The sequence below is a fragment of the Sprattus sprattus genome (assembly GCF_963457725.1).
Source record: "Sprattus sprattus genome assembly, chromosome: 4".
Lineage (NCBI taxonomy): Eukaryota > Metazoa > Chordata > Actinopteri > Clupeiformes > Clupeidae > Sprattus > Sprattus sprattus.
In genome coordinates this window covers 15,300,078-15,320,028 of record NC_137923.1, presented here as the reverse complement: position 1 = coordinate 15,320,028, position 19,951 = coordinate 15,300,078, and the positions used below count along the sequence as shown (strand labels likewise).

General features: G+C 43.4%; 1 protein-coding gene across 1 annotated transcript in view; it reads right to left on the bottom strand.

Annotated features, from left to right (window-relative positions):
• Positions 1–19,951, bottom strand: part of LOC308363369 (ovochymase-2) — a gene marked incomplete at both ends in the record, with an annotated part of 32,765 nt that overhangs the window by 301 nt on the left and 12,513 nt on the right. Inside the window, 17 exons of the mRNA XM_080836181.1 lie at positions 1,149–1,309; positions 2,045–2,149; positions 2,662–2,948; positions 3,292–3,386; positions 3,552–3,664; positions 6,135–6,317; positions 6,653–6,877; positions 7,047–7,190; positions 7,996–8,214; positions 8,642–8,825; positions 9,176–9,339; positions 10,295–10,572; positions 11,947–12,037; positions 13,723–13,836; positions 14,253–14,438; positions 14,806–15,036; positions 18,524–18,664. Coding sequence (XP_080692307.1) covers positions 1,149–1,309; positions 2,045–2,149; positions 2,662–2,948; positions 3,292–3,386; positions 3,552–3,664; positions 6,135–6,317; positions 6,653–6,877; positions 7,047–7,190; positions 7,996–8,214; positions 8,642–8,825; positions 9,176–9,339; positions 10,295–10,572; positions 11,947–12,037; positions 13,723–13,836; positions 14,253–14,438; positions 14,806–15,036; positions 18,524–18,664 — 2,921 coding nt within the window. The remainder of the gene's footprint in view (positions 1–1,148; positions 1,310–2,044; positions 2,150–2,661; positions 2,949–3,291; positions 3,387–3,551; positions 3,665–6,134; positions 6,318–6,652; positions 6,878–7,046; positions 7,191–7,995; positions 8,215–8,641; positions 8,826–9,175; positions 9,340–10,294; positions 10,573–11,946; positions 12,038–13,722; positions 13,837–14,252; positions 14,439–14,805; positions 15,037–18,523; positions 18,665–19,951) is intronic.

Sequence of the window (19,951 nt, the reverse complement as noted above, 5' to 3'; positions counted from 1 at the left end):
TGAAGGCATGGGTGGGTGTTGAGATGGTGGAGAGATAACCGGAGAGCCGGAAGAAGAACATTGCAGGGAGTAGGAGATAGTTGAAGAAGAGGAAAGAGATGATTGTTTGAAGGTGATAAGAGACGGGGGTGACATAGTGAGAAAGACCACGAAGAAGAAGAAACAAACAAGACCTGATTTATGCAGCAGACATTCACATATTGAAAAGTGGTATGCATAACAAAGCCATACAATAAGAATGGTACACGGCTGGAGGGAGGTGGCACAGGAAAAAAGGAGGAGAAATGGAGTAAGTGCAAAAAATACACAAAGGAGAACAAAAGTAACAAAAGTGCTAAAACACAAATAAGACCTTAAAAAGACCCTTCGCTCTATTCTCCATTTTCACTCAGGAGTGTATGGCTCACTGAGCAGAACCTATTTTAATTGCTTTGATTAAACCTTTAAAACAACGGGAAACATGACTTCCCAGGGCTAATCCGTCTATTTCCAAGCTGCTTCGTTTCAGGAAATAAAGTAAACAAATATGAACAGGCAGGAAATGAAGCCGTGGCAGGAACTCAGAATCACAATGCTTCCTTGTGTTCAATTTTTACTGTAAAAAATGCGCAGTGCGTGACCACCTCACTCATTCTCTCAGAACTGATTATGGCATGCATGACGGTTTTCTTTGCAGTAACTCAAGGTCACACTAATAAGCAGTGACACTGACATTGCTATCTCTTCTAGTGTTTGTTGCTGGGTGGGACGATTGCATTCCTGTTTCTCATTAACGACCAGTAGAGTGTAAGGCTTTAATTGGGACATACTCTATCAAACCACCATGACAACGGCCATTTAATATCTCACTTTTGCCAGACAAACATGCCCCTTCTTATGTAACGGTCCAATTAAGGGGTACTGGAAATAGACCAGTTTACATAATCCAAGAGGCTATTGCTATCATTTCTGTTGCATGACAGTGGACAGTCGGTAATATCACCTGGGTGCATGGGTACATGTTCTTGCATACAGCAAATTTGACAGGCATGTGTGTGTGTATGTATCATAGAGTATTTGTTCCAACCCCAGGTCAGTGATAAAAAACCCTACCTCCATCCCAACACCCTGTCAAATGTTGCCTATGCCCTGTATTGTGTGCATCATACCTGGCATGCTGACTTGAGTTCATCTGGCAGCTCGTAGCCTGCACAGACCATAGAGGGCCGAAGGCTGTCCCACCAATACTGGGGTTTACTGCAGGTGGAGTAGGGCACCACCGGAAGGGGGGCCTGATTCAGCTTCTCAGCCACCTTAGGGATGACACTACCTGGAGGGGGGAGACAGAGGAGTGGGAGGTGAGACACAATGTGTGTGTGTCTGTGTGTTTGTGTGTATGTGTGTGTGTTTGTCTGTCTGTGTCTGTGTCTGTGTCTGTGTCTGTGTCTGTATGAGTGTGTGAGTGTGTGTATGTGTGTGCGTGTGTGCGTGTGTGTGTGTGTGTGTGTGTGTATGTGTTGATTAAAATTAAATGTATATGTGTGTGTGTGTCTGTGTCTTTGTGTGTGTCTGTGTCTTTGTGTGTGGTGTGTTTGTGTGTGTGTGTGTGTGTGTGTTGATTAAAAAGAAATGTATATGTGCATTTGTGTTGTTGTGTTCATCCAAAAGGTACATGCAAAGCTCTACCAAGCTAATTATGATGAAGATGTAGGAAAACCCTTTTTCAAAATCCCTATACCAATATTTTTAGTGAGAAATGTGCCATCTGTTCCACCACAACAGCCTGAACAAACACAAACATTCCAAAAAGCTGCCATCTACCCCCCCCCCCCCCCCCCCCCCCCCCCCCCCCCCCCCCCCCCCCCCCCCCCCCCCCCCCCCCCCCCCCCCCCCCGTTGATGCCCAGTGCCAGAACCACAGGTCACAGGCACACAATGTGCCCCTGAGACTGACACAGGCAGGCTGGCAAGGAGAAAGGCTGGCACAGCCTCTTGGGCAGCGCCCCTGCCGTATTAATGAGGCCAGGTGGCATTTCTCTGCTAAGGGACAGTGGCCTTATTACTACCACACTGCGCCAGATGCCAACCAGAGACCCTTTCCCCATCAGTGTGCATCAGACTGACAGGAGTCCTGTTAAGCTTCAGCTCAGAGTTTTGGATGCGGAGCATGCCTGGGATTTGACACAGAAGGACATATCTGTCTATGCACTAGGTATTCCTAAGACTGAAATACGCTGTTATATTACCAGAATTTAGTTTGAGAGCCTCAGGAACTCTAACTAAAACAAAGCATGGGTTTAATTTTAATGGAGGAACCTGCAATCACAAATCAAATGCACACTGTATAATCTATATGTTGCGCATTGCTGGAGAATGTCTTTCAATAAATAACAATTGATCAGGACCATCCATATGTACAATAATTGTGAGCTGGCTATAAAATCCCCCACAGAAAAAAGTGCTTTAGGGGTTAACACATGTGGATGTCCAAGAACTGTAGAACAGTTTGAGAAAGGTATCCCAGGTAATGTGAACAAGGCATCTATAGCCTTGTCTGAAGCTAAAATCTAAAGTAATAATTGAGCTGATAATGGAATAAAGCTACATACATTATAACTGATAAATACTAAAGACATAAAATGATTTTATAATAGAAATGCATCAACTGGAGCTAACCACTGACCTTTCTCGTCACCCCAGCCAGTGACATAGCATGTCTCGCCGGCGGGCAGCACGAAATCAGGCTTGGGCATACACACAGGGCTGACCTGTGCTGTCATGGTAACGGGCTTAGCCAGATGCACCAGGGCAATGTCGTTGGTGATATCTGTGTTGTCCTCAGGGTAGACGAAACCCTCGTGGGAGACCAGGGTGTCCACGGGCACACACTGCTCCGTGGGGCCGTCCCAGCTGGAGTTCATGTGGTGCTTGCCCAGGCACATCCTCCAAAAGCCTGGCTTGTTGAAGGGCCTGGACAAGGGCACAGGGGAGAATGAATTATAAATGATAGCAACGCAGCACAGAGCAGATACCAAAGTCTGTGGTCAGAGCACTGATCTGTGAACTGACTTGCACAGTATGGCCTAAATACCAAAGGTTTAGTAGACAATATCTAGCCACCGAAGCCATCATCATGATATTAGAGCATAAAGCGGTGACTCTGCTTGCTTAATTATTCATTACTACTATCATATGTTGATATGAAGAGTATGGTCTCGGTTAACTACTTCGGGACATAGGAAGGACATAGGGAGCTATAGCATCAGCATCAAATAGAAAATAGCTAATTGAAAGAGAGGAGAATTAAACTCACGCCATAATGCAGTGGGCAGCGGTGAGAACCCACTCCTCATGGATGAGTGAGCCTCCACACACATGCTGGTGTGGAATCGGCGCGAACGGAGTAGCCTGCGAGACGCACACAAACAGAGAGCTGATTCATAACATGGGCATATCATATCATGCCTCAAACAGAACATAGAATAGATACAGAAGCTGCTAAAAAATGCAGATGTAAAGCTGAGATATTTAATATAGCAACCCACACGTCAAAACAAACACAAAGTGACTTACCTGCATCGACACTTGCCAAGGCCAGGAGTGGGGTATAGCCTCAATACCATTCACCACTCTGGTCACAGACATGTTAGGGGGCACCGCTGGCATGCCACACTTCTCAGACCACGCTACAGGGAGAGAAGCAGATGGTTCATACTGTGGTTGTTGGAAAAAGTACCAGAAAACATTCCATTATGTATGGGGTGGTTTTACTTTACTAACCCTAACCCTAATAATACTGGTTAATACCACTGCTATTTCTAGCATTTATGAATACTAGTATTAGTAATTCCCCCTGGTGTTTCTCATGTTATTCAGCATGGTAAAACCTGAACAGAACACTTCTGTCTTTGTGGGGCGGAATCATAGCTGTTGTATCAGTATCGGGGGGAGATGCTTATTACCAGTTAATTTCGCTTTATGCAGTGCTGTTGGCCTAGCTTCAAGCTGGCACTGCACTGCTCACACAAGGTGTGTCAATGAAGAGAGTTAGCGCTGTCGCACAAGCGGCTTAGTGCACCATAGATTGTTGAGGAGATGGAGCTGTCTTTGTAGAACACTAAGAAAGTAAAGGTTTTGGGCCCTATCTTGCCGATCAGAAACGCAAGTAGGACGGCGCCAAGCGCAAGTAGCTGTGTGGGCGGCTCTATGGCGCAGTTGCTATTTTAACGGCGGAAAAAACACACTTGCGTCCAGCGCAAGTGTCAAAAGGGTTGGTCCAAAGGAGGTTACTCAGCCATAGGTGTGGTTTGGGCGTAATATGCAATAAACCAATCGGAGCGTCATTTCACATTCCCTTTAAGAGCGAGAAGCGCATAGTCCATAGCGGCTTGTTATTTTGATGGCGGAATTACCTGGTGGAAGACCGGAGAAGTTCACAGCCGAGGAGACCGACGTGAGATTTACACCAATTTTTTGGCAAGCCATATATAATTACAAGGAAAATAAAGTATTTACCACTTGAGGAAATCATTGTGAAATCCATATCCAAGATATTTTAAAAATAAGCATACATGTAGCCTACACATTGACCCAAATGATTCAGGTTAATTGAAGCTGCGTGACTTTGGCTTTGTAAAAAGCCGGGAGATATATATGTATGGGGATGCGAGAAACCCTCCAAAAGTAAGCAAAGTCAAGCAAGCATGTCAAGATATTGCCGTGATTGTTTCTGCAACGGGGCACCCGAAAACGTTGCCGAAAACGCTATAATGACGTCCGGAGACGTGGGACATCCAAGCTGGAAGGTAACACACGTTCTCGTGCCTTCACGGGAGGTGGGTCTGCCTCGACCCAGGATCTGACGGCAGCAGAGGACATCGCCACGTCTACCCTCACGCCTGAGAGCGTGCAGGGATTTGGGGGCATGGAAATCGGCACCCAAGCCAGTGCACCAGCTGACCAAACCCAAGGTACATAAATAAAGTCCACATACACAGAGATGAGTTTACAAGATTTATAATAATACTGGCATTAAATAAATGCAACAAAGCCATACAATAAATCAAATGTCACGCAGCTTCAATTAACCTGAATCATTTGGGTCAATTGTGTACGCTAGATGTATGCCTAGTTTTTAAATGTCTTGGATACGGATATCAAAATGATTTCCTCATGTGGTAAATACTTTATTTTCCTTGTAATTATATATGGCTTGCCAAACAATTGGTGTAAATCTCTCGTGAAGACGACAGAAGTAAAGTGTAGCCTACAGGTCCTATACTGTGCGGGCAAGCACATGCGCCCTTAAAATAGCGTTCTGAATACGCGTTACAGACTTTAGACATTGCGCCTCACATTAGACCAGCTTTTTTTTGGTCAATGGCGCACGGCGCACGGCGTTGTTTTGAAACTGCAAAATACCACTTGCGCCAGAGAAACGCCTTCTCTGTTCCGCCCCCGCCCATGTCGACGCAAGTTCATTTCGAAGCGCGCCTCTGGAGGGAAAATCGCGCTGTGCGCCGGGTGCAAGATAGGAATGATACATGCGTCGGTGACAATGTCAATTGCGCTGGGTGCAAGATAGGGCCCTTTGTGTTTACTAGAAACACTAGGCTACTTATGTTAAACTTTGCTGAATCCATGGTATAAGTTGGAGCAGAACTCTTCACAGATTAACCTTTTTCATCTCTCATGAATCATCATACCCTCTGTCTTTCTTTCTTTTTTTCTCTCTCTCTCTATTGAATGCCTTGCACCCCACAACCCCCCAACCTCGGGAAAAATATACTGACATCCTCCTCATCTTCCTCTGTCCCTCACCTTCCTCTGTCCCCCACACTGTCACTCTTGCTACAAGTCTATGACATGTAACAGATGGCCTGTGCTATGTGCTGTGCTGTGTGCTGGGCTGTAGCTGTAGCTGGTATTGTGATGCAATGGATGTGTCAGTATGTTTGGGGAGGCTGGCAGTAGCTAGCTGGCTCTAATGAGGGATGCAGACAGCTCTGTAGCTGTGTAGACTACCTTGCTCTGTTAAAAGAGTTTCAACTCACTGATCATATTGTCATCACATCTTCATCACATGTCTTGTATATGGCTCTTCCACAACATGAAATTCATACGTGTATGTATGTCCTCCACTGTATGTGAACTCACTAATGTTGATGTTGTCCCATGGGTTAGTTGGAGGAGGAGGCAAGGTGGGAAAGACAGTCTGATTGGTGGTCCAGTATCCACGGAAACCCTTCTCCTGGGTCTCGCTATTGGTGTAGAAACGAACTATAGCTGTGTCTCCAGGAACCGTCGTCATGGGTGGTGGTACAAAGCCACAGTGTTTACCTAATGTAGGAAGCAGTCAGATGTCATCTGCACTTAATCGTCGGAAATTGTTTTTAATTCATTAGACTATTTTACACCACTGTAAACTGTTAGTACGAAAAGTTAAATCACTAGAGCTTTTTGAAGGGACTTTTATGACCAAAGTGTTCTGAATGGATCATTAGATTAATTCTTGGAGCTACAAAACAGATGCTATTGCGTAAATTATAATTATGCAGCAACACATCATAGGAGATGTTGGACATAACCAATACAATGCATACGATCCAAACAATGCCATTTACATTACAATACCAAACATACAGTATATCACAGATTAACAGTTTTAGATTTACCTAAGGATTTCCCATCTGAGTTGAAGATCTCCACATAGTCCACACACTGTCCCAACTGATTAACAGCCTGCACATCAAAGTGGGTGAAGGTAATATGGATGGCCTTGGCTAAGGGGACGGAGACCCTCCAGGTACACACGGCTAGGTTGGGGTAGTCACTGGGCCAGTTAGGAGACTTCAGCTCCCCTTGTTCAGTATTGAAATGACCTCCACATCCAACCAGACCTGAGAAGAGGTGGGGAGAAGGAGAGGGATATATTGACAGATAGGTGAGGACAACATTCTGTTTCCAAAGAGACCTTATATTCATGCATTATTTATTTCAGTATGCTGTGGTGAGTCCCTTAATAGATAGATAACTAATAGATAGCCCCCAAAGGAGCGCCAGACTCACCCTCCACTCCGCTGGGATCTACCACTTGGTAGTGGGCCATGAAGCCTGTATCCACAATCCTGTTATTTGAGGAGAAGGTAACACTCAGAGTCTCTCCCAGAGTCACTAGAGCCTGAGGAACAGCTCCAATGCCACAGTGGGTACCTGGACAAGAAATGCAATTCCTTTGGTGAAAAATAGTTTTTTCCTTTGGTGCTCTCACTGATAGACACAGACAGAAAGGTTACCCCAATAGGTGAAAGTTTGTAGACTTTTCGTATAGTATAGTTGAGTGCAGATTTACAGCAAGTATATGGTATGAAAATAGAAATAATTCTATTTCACATTTCTTCATATACTCAAATATGACAATAGTCATAGACAGTATAGACAATACAAATAAAAGTGCTTTTTTTTACCAGGTTGTGCTTGCAATACAGATGTACTGTATCTACAACAGAACATTTCAATCATCACTTAATTTGACTGTTTGTGTTTAGAAGCTATCACAAAAATACAAATGATGTGAATGTGGTGTGTTCCCCCTAGGCTCTGTAGTTGGAAACCTGCTCTGAAGAGCCATCCTTAGCTGACAGTTATTTTGCCTGCACTCAGCATGTTAAAAGGAGGGGATGGTCTCCTACAGTGGCAAAGTCACACAAGAACTGCTAACCTGACTCTTGGCTGCTGCAATATAGTTGTATTTGTTGTAAGAGAGTTTCATTGAATAGTCACAAATGATCTTTGTTATGTTATGTTATGGCTTCACCATTTAAAATATATTTAATGTATTACTGGGTACTACAAGGATACCTATAGACTTTAGCATCAGTCACTGTAATATCAGACACACACACACACACACACACACACACACACACACACACACACACACACACACACACACGCACACACACGCACACACACACACACACACACACACACACACACACACACACTGACCACATACCCAGTGAGCCCAGCTGGTCAGTGAGGGTGACTTTGTCATTCATGCACATTAGGCTCGCCTCCAGGGAGAAGTTGGTGAAGCGCAGGTGAATAAGTTTGCCAGCGGGAGCACGGATATGCCACTGGCACTGGGCACCGTTGTCATAGTTATCAGGATGATTCATGGACGCCAGAGTGCCCCCGGTGCTGTTCAGGTACTTGGCTCCACCACAGCCAGAAGCTACAGAGAGAAGTGAGATAGAGAGATGAATGGAAATAAAGATAGACAGAGGGAAGATAAGGAAAGTGTGAAAGAGACAGGGAGAGAGGGACTACGATGCTTTTAAAGAGTGGATGAGACTGAGAAAGAGAAAAATATGTACTTTGGATAAGAGAACATTAAGCAGTCAAATGAGAGATATGGACCTGCATAGATTTATGAACTCTGGACATCATGCGATAATTACTATCTTCTGTGTTACTGGACAGTGAGAGAATGATTGAATGTGGCCGTGTCTGTCTGTGTGTGCATTTTGTGAATATCCGCCAGTATGTATGCATGTTTGTGTGTTTGTATGGTATGTGCATTTCTTTTTTTAGGGGTGGGGGGTTATGTGCCTGTATCTTCTCATGTATGCCAGTGTGTTAGTATAACTGGCCTGACTCACTGTTCAGCTCATAGATGTTCCTGCGGATAGCGTTCTCCATCCAGGGGATATAGGCTGAGGCACGGGTGAACACACTTGGCTTCTTGTCCATAATGCAGCCAATGGGACCAAAGCTGGTGATGCCATGAACTTCCCAGGGGGCTGTGGCGGTGTCCTGGCAAACCAGGGGTCCACCGGAGTCTCCCTGCAATGCAGGTCGGGTATTTACTCCAAACTTCTTTAAAAGAAAATGTATTGTGCTGCACTACACAATGTTTCAACCTTGGGCTGATCCCGTTGGGAACAGGAAAGCAGCTTAATCAGCAGGAGAAGAGGGAACTGTCAGAGAGCGGCACTTTTCTCAAGGACTTGCCTTTGGCAGCCAGTGTTCCAACACCTCTACACCAGTATGAACAGCATTGAGGTGTCACTGATGATTTTTAGTATCACTTACGGCACAGTAAAATGCTAATGAATGTGTAAGAAGCACACAGTTTAAACTGCTTTAAAATGCTGTGAGCAATGTCATGAGCTGTGGAGGCGAGGTGGGTATACCTGGCACACAGACTGGAGCTCGTCAGGTTTAGTGTAGCCACAGCAGATCATGGAGGTTTTGACCTGGAACCACCAGTAGTCCATGCGCTTGCAGGTGTCGTAGGGCACCACCGGTAATGCAACCTGGTTGAGTGTCTCTGATGGCTTGGCTGTCGCTGGGTTGCCTGGGAATGTGAAAGACACAAAGTTGGGTCATGCAGTATTTGGTCTGGGGCTGATGGGTGCAGGCAAAACATACTTCATAAATTCCCTAGAGGACTTTCATTTTGGACCATCACCTTGAAACAACATTTTTTATTTAGTGACAAGTATTACAAGTTTTTCCACTGTCCTTGATGACCTTTTCTACTTTACAAACAGCAGAGGGCGCTCTGACTTCATTTCTCCACGCTGCTACCAAAGCCGTCTTTATTAAGATGAGTACACACTCTCCTGCTTATAGCACCTGCATAGCTCAGCAATAGCAAATATATTTGATTAAAATAGCAACTGGTCTCTTGTTCCAGTCCCTCTATTTAAGTTGGTATGTGTGAATAGAGACCAAGAACAGAACAGCGATAACAGCGACTTTCCTGGAAGTGAGCAGAGACAGATGGATCCCTGGATCATTTATGTTTGGGAGGAGGGCCTAGCTTCAGGGAGCCCAGACAGCAGGGCTCCTTAATTACCTGGCCTCAGGCCCCTTCCAATCCCTACAGGCCGTGTGACAACGGAGGTTTGTTTTTCCTTCAGTCTACACAGGGTCTCCATATACCTCCCTACCTACCTATAACGCCCTGTCTTCGAGTCAGGACACAACATCTATATAAGAATCTTTCCTCTGCTACTATAAATCAACTGTGGGTTCAGTAGCTCTCAGAGACATACTACAGAGTGGGCATATTGTATTGAATTGTATAGTATATCACACAGGATGAAATCCTCTGACAATGTAACTTTTCTCTGCAATTGCAATATTATTATTATTACATCCTCATTACTATAGGGTCAATAGGTACACTTGGTCAATTTGGTTTAATTCACTTGAGACATTTACAGAAAATAAATTATGGCAATTCAGGGTAATCACTATTATAACATTAACATTATCATTAGTGTCTTTAGTTACTAGTTACTAACCAATCACATCGCCCCAGCCACTAGCGTAGCACTTCTTGCCCCCAGGCAGCATCTCCTCAATGGAGGGCAAGCAGGCAAAGTCGATTTTGACAGACGGAGTGACTTCACCATCCAGCCGCATCAGGGCCACGTCAAACTCCACGGTGGGCACATCGGGGTACTTGAAGGCTTCGTGCCGGTAGATGCCCTGCACCCCCAGACACAGCTCGCCTGGTTCAATGTACGTGAGGTTGTGTTTGCCCATGCATATGCGCCAGCGCTGAAGCTCGTCAGCATACCTGGATTGAGATGCACACAGACGCATAATGTACTTTAACATAATCAATGTATATGATGTAATTGTGATACTATGTATATGATCTAATGTATATACTATTCATATTTTATAATTTAAATCATATTAAACTTTTCTTAAAGATATGTGATATCCAATTAACATTATGCACATGATCTCAAATACCGAAGACCAAAATAACAAACATGCACACACACATACTAACATACACCTGAACACCCAGATCACAAACACATACTAACATACCCCTGAACACCCAAATCACACAAACATATTTACATTCACCTGAACACCCAGATCACACAAACATACTAACAAACACCTGAACACCCACATCACACACACATATGAACATACACCTTAACACCCTGATCACACACATTCTGTAGAGGCCATCACTTTTTTTTGGGAGCGAGGGAAATTATCTGTATAAATTGTCTGTGTGCTGCGGTGTGTCCCTCGTCAGACCCACTCCCACAGTCATTACTTTAACAAGTCTCATTCCGATGCAGGTGTGTGGCCATTAAGCCCAAACCTGAAGTGAACCCAGACTTTCAGGCCCAGTCACTGGGAGCTGAACAGAATCAAACTGCCTGTCAGAAATATGGAAATGGGCTTCTACCGAGACAACAGAACACATTTTTTTTTACTCAAGTCAGAGTCTTCTGGTGAGACAGGAACAAAAAAAGGCAGACATTTTCCTGTCTCCTAGTTGTGGAAGTGTAGCAAAAAGAAGCGGTGCGTAGAAGATGGGAGACATATTTCATTCTGGTACATTTTGGGAAGTATCTGCTTAAAGAGATACTAGATAGATAGGTAGTCTGCTGAAGGATCACAGAGAACAGACATATTGGTGTTGTCACTGAGAGCTGCTGCTCAGTTTGTCTGGAAAGGAGGTAGTAAAAGTTCACCTTGTGTCAGATTTTTGACTTTGATACAACAGGCCCGAGGGGAGGGCGTAGATTGGATGTGTCAAGGTACTAGCACAAAATTGCAATCTCCTCTCCTCTCAAACTCTCATATTCAGGGCTGTCATCTACCATAAAGCATCTTAATGTCTCAGTTTTTTGCTGTTTTTTTTCACATTAATCTCTATGGAGTACATAATCAATTGCTTTATGGCATAAGATTCCTTTTTCTGCCATTTACAGTACTTAGCAACATACAGAAGTGACTCATAATCTGACAATATAATTCACAGAAAGTATATGTTTTTGCCTGCAAATACAAACAGCGCTTCAGCATTACTTTTTTCAGTATTCTTAATAATGATACAGACAAAAAGCATTTAAAATGTGTCAGTGAAATAAGGGATAACTGAAACAGTAAACTGGTGGATTCAACAATGAGGCATCACCTGATGAAGCAGTGCGCTGCAGTCATGACCCAGTTCTTGTGGATCAGAGTTCCTCCGCAGGTGTGGAAGAACGTGGCGTTAGGCTCCCTGTCTGGCCAAACCTTTGGGAAGAGACAACAGCAGGAGAAAATTATACCTTTGGAAACCTTAATATAAATCTGCTGTCACAGAAGGGAAGGTTTACACTCAATCAATGATTTCTGCACTCCATAAAATAATTAAAACATGATAGGTGGTTTTTAAAGAGTTTTAAAGAAACTGACTCTCATACATGTTCACTTAGGTCAGTGCAAGCAAAGACAGTGGTAGTTGAAAACTTGAACCACACTTTTGAAAGTATACATGAAGTGTCTTGACAGTATTTATTTTTTACACTCATTTAGACTTAATTAGTCAGTGCAAGTAAGCTATAGTATACTCTTCTAAAAGTGTCTTTTTGGAAAACCATGAAACTGGTAAACTAGAAACACACACCGTCCCTTGGTTTGATATGTGCAACATGTTCCACTAGTTTAGCCACAGGTTATGCTGACGAGGCTGATAAAACAATGCCTGAGGTGGGCTTAGTTTGTGCACCATGACAACAGCACTGTTATGCTGTTTTTGAGACAGGCTGTCCATTTATCCTTGTCAGCTCAACTAACACTTTCAATGTACAAAACTCAGAACAAACTGTACAGACCAAGACTTTTTTCCACAGACCATGTGCAGAAAAGGTTAGCCAAAGATTTGCAGAGGTTTGTTCCCACTAGTTTTGCGCTGGCACCACTGACATTGAAGGGTGATTACTAGACTGAGATTTCGAAGACAGTGAAGATTGTGTCTCCAGTCCAAATCTCAAAAAATTAAACAAATTTAATTGCTAAGCGGTATTTGTTTTTCCTCATTTTCTCATTCTGTCTCTCTGACTCTCCTGCCTCTAATTTGCAGTCTCAATACAATTATGGGCTAGCAAACCTTTAAATAAACTCAGACAGACACAGAGGTAGATGGAGACGCACACACAGAGATACTCAGAGACAGTGGCAGGTAGGCAGTAAACGGCTCTTTCTTTTAGCGGACTGAAGATTTTAAATAGCATTTATCCCAGTAGGCCACTCAGCTCATTTGATAAAATGTCTCAGAGAAAAGGAGTTATTAGTGACATAATAATGGGGAGTCTGTAAAAGCTACATGTCATAACAAGAGAGAAGGGATGACAACACACACACACACAGGGGCGTGAGAGAGAAAAACAAATCCACACTCTGACAACCCATAACCATTATATTTTATAATGGTGCACTCAATTCTCTCTGTTGAGCTAGACTAAATGAGATATCAGCTTTGCATGAAAGCAGGGTTAATTATGTTTTGCATCAATATAACATGAGATATGAGTGGGTTGAGAGGAAAAAAACATCAGGTGATAAAATGAAGTATTGTCATAAATGCATCCAGATAGTTTATGACACCTGTGTGTGTGCTTGAATTAATTTAGCTTGAGCTATGGCTACACCAATAAATATAAAGACAAAGCCTGACTGCTGATACATGCTTACAAGGTGCAACTGCATACAAGAAAGCCATCAGCATAACTATAAATACTACAGCTTGAAACAAGCTAGTTCAAATACAATTGTTTAAAGGGGACCAAAATGTATTTGTGTTGCTGACACTGTAACATAATGATACAATGAATTAGATGTTCCTTTTTCAACAGTTAATTACTATAGAATTAGAGTAATGTTATATATTTTTCAAAGGTGTTCCCTTTGTCCTTCATCCATTCCTCACGTACCTGCAGGGACACCTGCCATGGCCAGGAGTTGGGTTTGGCTGCCTCTCCGTTAACAATGCGGGTGTGGGCCAGAGGGGGTATCTGGGGTTTGCCACACGTCTTAGGCCAGTCTAAAGCCATAGAGAGCACAGAGGTGAGAGATCATGCACAAAGATCCTGACTGATTCCACATCGGCAGTACACAATGTAGATGTGGGTTATCAACGTAACGTTGTTGCAGCCATTTACAGGAGTGTTGACATTTACATACTGTATGAGTATACATACTCATGAAGCACACTGTGAACTGCATTCTTAGTCTGCTGTAGAATGGAGACTGAGCTGTCTGTCTATCTACCTAATTATCTAATTCTGTACATACTTACATCAATATAAAAATAATATACAATATACAAATAAGCACATACACAGAGAAATACACACACACACAAACACACATGGAGAGAGAGACAGAGAGAGAGAGAGAGAAAGAGCGAGAGAGACAGAGAAATGTACAAGCACACATACAAACTCTACACAGACAGACCTATTGGGATTCCGTCCCATGGGTTTGGTTGTACTGGAGGTTCTGTTGGTGCAGGCAGGCTGGTGTCTGTGGTCCAATAGGCTCTGAAGCCCTTCGCCTCAGTGAAGAAGTCCGCATGAAGGCGCACGACCACTGTGTTCCCTGTGGTCTTGATCTCTTTGGGGAGTGTGGAGCCACAGAAGGGTCCTGAGGAGAAAACATGCATTTGGAGCACGTGGAGTATGCAACACTGAGAACACACTCACAGAGCCTGCTGGTCCCTCCTGTATTCAATGTGCTGCTGTAGTAATAAATCAGTGTCAGTGCTGAACCCTGTCCCTGTTCAAAGTGTGCATTTGGACATCTGTACATCACGCACTGTTCATGTAGTTGGTAAGATTAAAAAAATGACAGCTGCCTATAGCCATAAAGGATGCAACAGCTGAGCAATACTGTGAAATATTACACATGGATTACATGCATCAGTGAATTTGAGATGTATTGTACTATACAAATGATCTAATGATCTAAACCACACCTACGTTTTGCCTATTTCCTCATCTGTCTGACTCACCATATTTCTTGGCATTAGGTCCAGAGCCGTCGTAGACGACCAAGTTGTCGTAGCACTTCCCAAGCATGGCAGGCTCCAGGCTGAAGTCTGTGAAGCGCAGCGTGATGCGCTTGCCCGTGGGCACCTTCACCCTCCACATGCACTCTTTGTTGGGCGCGTAGTTCATGGGCCAGTTCTGAGACTTGATCACGCCTGTCTCTGAATGGTAGGCACTGCCACAGCCCTGGGCCTCTGGAGAACATTACAGAGAAACATATGGTGAGAACCAGAGGAAGGAGGAAAGTGAGAGTGAGATAGTGAAAAGGGACGAAAATTAAGACTCCTAGGGCCTGATTTACTAATCTGCGTTCGCAAATTAACGCACGGTGTTTTTGCACATTTTACTTGGTATTTATCAAACCAGATCTGCGCTGGGCAAACTGTGTTTACTCCGCCCTATATAGGGCCTGATTTACTTACATTGCGACCGCTGCTTAAACTGCGTTCGCACATTAACGCACGGTGTTTTTCCGCATTTTCCGTGGTATTTATTTAGGAAGAGAAAATAAAGCTTCCGCGAAGTGGAGATAGATATATTGGTTCACGTTCGCTCAATCACTGAACCTGATTCAATGTGTGCGCTGCTATATTGTTGTTCTGCCCGCCATCACCTACAGCAAGATGTTTAAAAGAACACGATTATAAAGAATATGCTATTGGTGGCATTTATGCATAAACTGTCTATTATAACAATATAGATGTGTACATGGCGAGATTAATAATTTCTACAAGGGACATGGGTTCACTACAATATATATGGACGTGGGTGCAATCAATGGATCATATTACGTTCGGAAAGTTTGCGATTTCAAAAAAAGTCCTGTTTGATGTCTATAATTTCAGCTGTGGCAGTGGGGAAATGTATTGATCAGTGCGCCATAGCAATGCTTCGAGTACCTGTGTGAATATTTGTGAAGGCTGAGATATATCAACTGCTGATACTATAACTGTTTGAAATGATCCAGTGCCAATATTTGCAATGTTTACCAACTGATTGAATGGAATGTGATCTCCGGTTGGAGGGTTAGATGTCGTCTCTGATCTGGTTCAGTAATTGAAGTATTGCGTGGCTGGTTAACCTGTACCGTCTAATGATTTGTGGTTAATTTAACTGAAAATGTGTTATACGAGTTGAAAAAATATTTCTGTGCGCTGTCTCTGTCTTCTTTCTTCGCCTTTCTCTTATCACTGCTGCTATATCAACCTTTTCAGACTCAATGAAAATGCGCTTCCTGGTTAAGACGTGCTTTTATGAGGCAGAGAATTAGCGCGCAAATCGGAGATGTGCGCTTGCCAGGCAGTTTAGTAAATACCCCGCAATACATCATTAGGCGCACTTATCTTCGCTCCTCCCAAATATTTGCGCATGTTTCCACCCACCTTTTTGTGTCCTCCCCGTCAACACCCACAAAGCGTTAATATGCGCTGCGCTCCATTAGTAAATACCGTTTTATGTTTACGACCGCTATTTTACGCCAGAAATGGGCGCAATCCTGTTAGTAAATCAGGCCCCTAGTTTCTAGTAATTAAGACTCCAGTAAAAAGGCAATGCGGTATGACAGCAGCTGCCTATGTGAGAAATCATGCTGGCTACAGAGGCTATGCTAACAGGCCAGCAGTCCCTGGAAGTATTGTATAGTCCTGGATAGAGTGACAGATTACCACTCCTATTCATTTAAATGGCCAATGTTTTGCTAGCTATTTCAGCCTCGAAAGTATGAAAGTTATGTTTTGAATCACATGAGCTGCAACCACCATAGACCTGAAGAGCACAATTACAGAAACCTACGCTATGGTCGGTCACATTCCTGAATGCTTGGAAGTAGCCTATGTTAGACAAACCTTTTGGAACCAAAATAGCCTATGTAAACTGGCTGAAGCTAACACCTTAAAGCCTGACCCCCAGAAGCAGCCCACACTGGTAAGTGGTAACTCCTCCGTCATGTGAGCCTCCATTACTGCATCAGCTATGGTTTCTCATATTTGGTTCAATTTATTGTGACTGACGCCTCCAACAAACCGGATCTCTTCATTACTGACCAGCACTCCTCTATAAACGATATGACTGAGCATGTGGGTATAAATGATGCCTATCTACAACACAAAGTAGAATAACTCATCTCCAGAGCCTTCAGAGAAAACATCTCTGTCAACATCAGGTACATATAGGCATGCTTAAAACTAGAAAATCCATCAGACCATCAAGTGACAGCAAGTTCTTAGATCTACAAACGTTGCCTTTAAAATGTTTAGGTTCAAGCTAAGATCTCTAGCAAACAAATATTTTCTCAAAAACATCTGAAACGGGTTATTTGTTAAAACTAAAATTAAAAACACTGCAGCACCCTGACTGCGTCAATTTTAATGTCAGTGAAACTGTATTTCAGTGAGATCAAACAGGGGCTGGTAGGGCTGTCATCCGCTGTCATCCATTACAAAGAGGCTTCAAACATTTGCTGTTGAGGTTCTGTGGCCCTGCTGTGTATGGGAGCATAGCCGTGACACCCATATCACATGCTTGGCAGTGGGTTGTGTTCGGTGTGTGTGTGTGTGTGTGTGTGTGTGTGTGTGTGTGTGTGTGTGTGTGTGTGTGCGCGTGTGTGAGCATGTACGTGTGTGTGTGTGTGTGTGTGTGTGAGTGTGCATGTACGTGTGTGTGTGTGTGTGTGTGTGTGTGTGTGTGTGAGAGTGTGTGTGTGTGTGTGTGTGTGTGTGTGAGTGTGTATGTACGTGTGTGTGTGTGTGTGTGTGTGTGTGTGTGTGTGTGTGTGTGTGTGTGTGTGTGTGTGTGTGTGTGTGTGTGTGTGTGTGTGTGTGTGTGTGTGTGTGTGTGATGAAAGGGTTACTGAGTAAGAGTAAGCAGACTAAGGAAAAGACAGTCTGAGTTTGACAAATGGCTGGGGCTTGCTCGTGCAATACATGCTAATGTGGACTTCGATCAGCCAAGGGCTTCACACTCCACTTAGTAGCAGGATGGAGAGGGTTTCCTCTGAACTCCCCTCCCCTCACACACACACACACACACACACTCACACACAAACACAAACACACACACACACACACACCCTCACACACAAACACACATACACCTAAACGCATAGACACATGCCTACATACATACAAACAAAACCAGACACACATACACCTCAAATACACACACACACACACACACACACACACACACACACACACACACACACACACACACGTACATGCACCCACACACCAAGGGCAAACATGTGGGAATCCACCCACTCATCCATACTCCCTCTCGGACCCCCAAAACAGCATACTCTACAACTAGCTTGTTTATATTTGCTCTGCAGCATAGGTCTCTAATACAGTGCATTACTGTTATGCCCCAGGGTTCTGGCAGGCGTGTGTAATTGGTGAGGTCCTTAGACTGCAGAGGCTGTGGCAGGGCGCCAGTGTTTGGAACCTACAAGCTAAAACCCTCCAAAAGCAGGGAGGAAAATAAAGCACTGAGAAAGACAGAAACATATGCCCTGAGAAAGACAGAATTCCACACACACACACTAACTCTTTCTCACATCGGCTTCACAGATTGTCTATGCAAAAGAATGACAAAAAATGACATTTCTGCAAGTGTGTGTGAGTGTGTGCGTGCATGTTTGGGTTATGTATGTGTCAAGCTTTACAAGGATAAATGGTTTATTACCTCCAATGTCATGGGGGTACACTGCCTCCCACCTGGCGGAAAATCCGCGGTCAGCCAAGGATGAGTCCGACTGGAAGGTCACTGACATTGTGTTCCCCACACTCACAACCACTGCAGGCGTGATGAAGCCACAGTGAGGACCTGAGACAGGCACAGAGAGAGAGAGAAAGAGAGAGAGTGACTAAGTATGAAAGAAAAAAAAAGAAAAAGAGAGGTATGGAAGCAGAAGTAGAAGAAGAAGTTAGCATGTTTGATATAAAAATAATCCCACCAAGTAATACGAAGTAAAAAAAATTACTGACTATAGTGTATAGCAACCCAACCTGGATAGCCCTTACACCAATAATTATCTTACAGTAAACTGGCAGCCAAATCTGTCAAGTGAAGGTTTTGCTCTCTTTATCGCTCTCTCTTTCTTTCACTTACTCCCTCCCTCTCCCTTACTTGTTTTATTGATGTGACCATAAGAAATAGTAATGCCTAATTAAAAATGCAAACATACGTACGCTGTATAGGGATGAAAAAGCAAACAAAATTGTTCCCTCTTTTGTCATGCATCGAAACAACAAGGTAGGTATACCTTCCCAACTTACCCATCTCTGTTAAGAAAGGCAAACTTGACCTAGCCCCTGATCTTTTCAATAGTTAGAAATGCCCCTGGTCGGATCATTATAGACAAAGATTTTCAGATTCAGATTATAAAGGTTTCTAAGAGCCTCTACTAGTTATCAGGGATCTTCAGATTTGAAATACCCTTTTCCCATATAAAAGCCTGGTTACTAAACATTTTGTAGCCTACTTAGTAGTATCATGGTTATACCTGAATATCAATCTAGGAAATTGCATTTATTAAAATTAAATATCAGATTGGATGTATTGTCGATGCTATAATGATGCAGATTATGTCTCTTTAATCTTGTATCATGCCTCGTGATCAAACTGAAACTAAATTAATAATTTTTGGACCCGGGCATATTTATTTTCATTTTGCAAATAGTTAATCAAATGAATGTGATTTAAACCACACTATAATACATTAGCATACCTCCCTTTGTTTGACTAGTTGTAAAAGGTCAAACTGGGTCAGTAACAAGGCATGCCGGGCCAGGAACTATAAAGGTGTCTTTTCATTTTGTCCATTAATGTGCTGTTTGTTGGCAATTCAAATAGATTAATATAGCTTATTGTATTGTGTGGTTATGTGATGTGGCTTCTGTAGGCAATCAATGGGTTTTAAATATGTCTCATAAGCACAGGGGGGTTGAACTTTGAGTTGCTTCTTGCTGTGCGCGCTACGGGAGTTGGAGGACCTAGGAGGCTTTTATGCCCAGGGACCCTCGATTTCCTAATCTGCCCATGCTCGTTCTCTCACTTTGTGTGGTGGCCATACTACGTACCGCAACATACATCTAGTTTTATTTTTTTGTG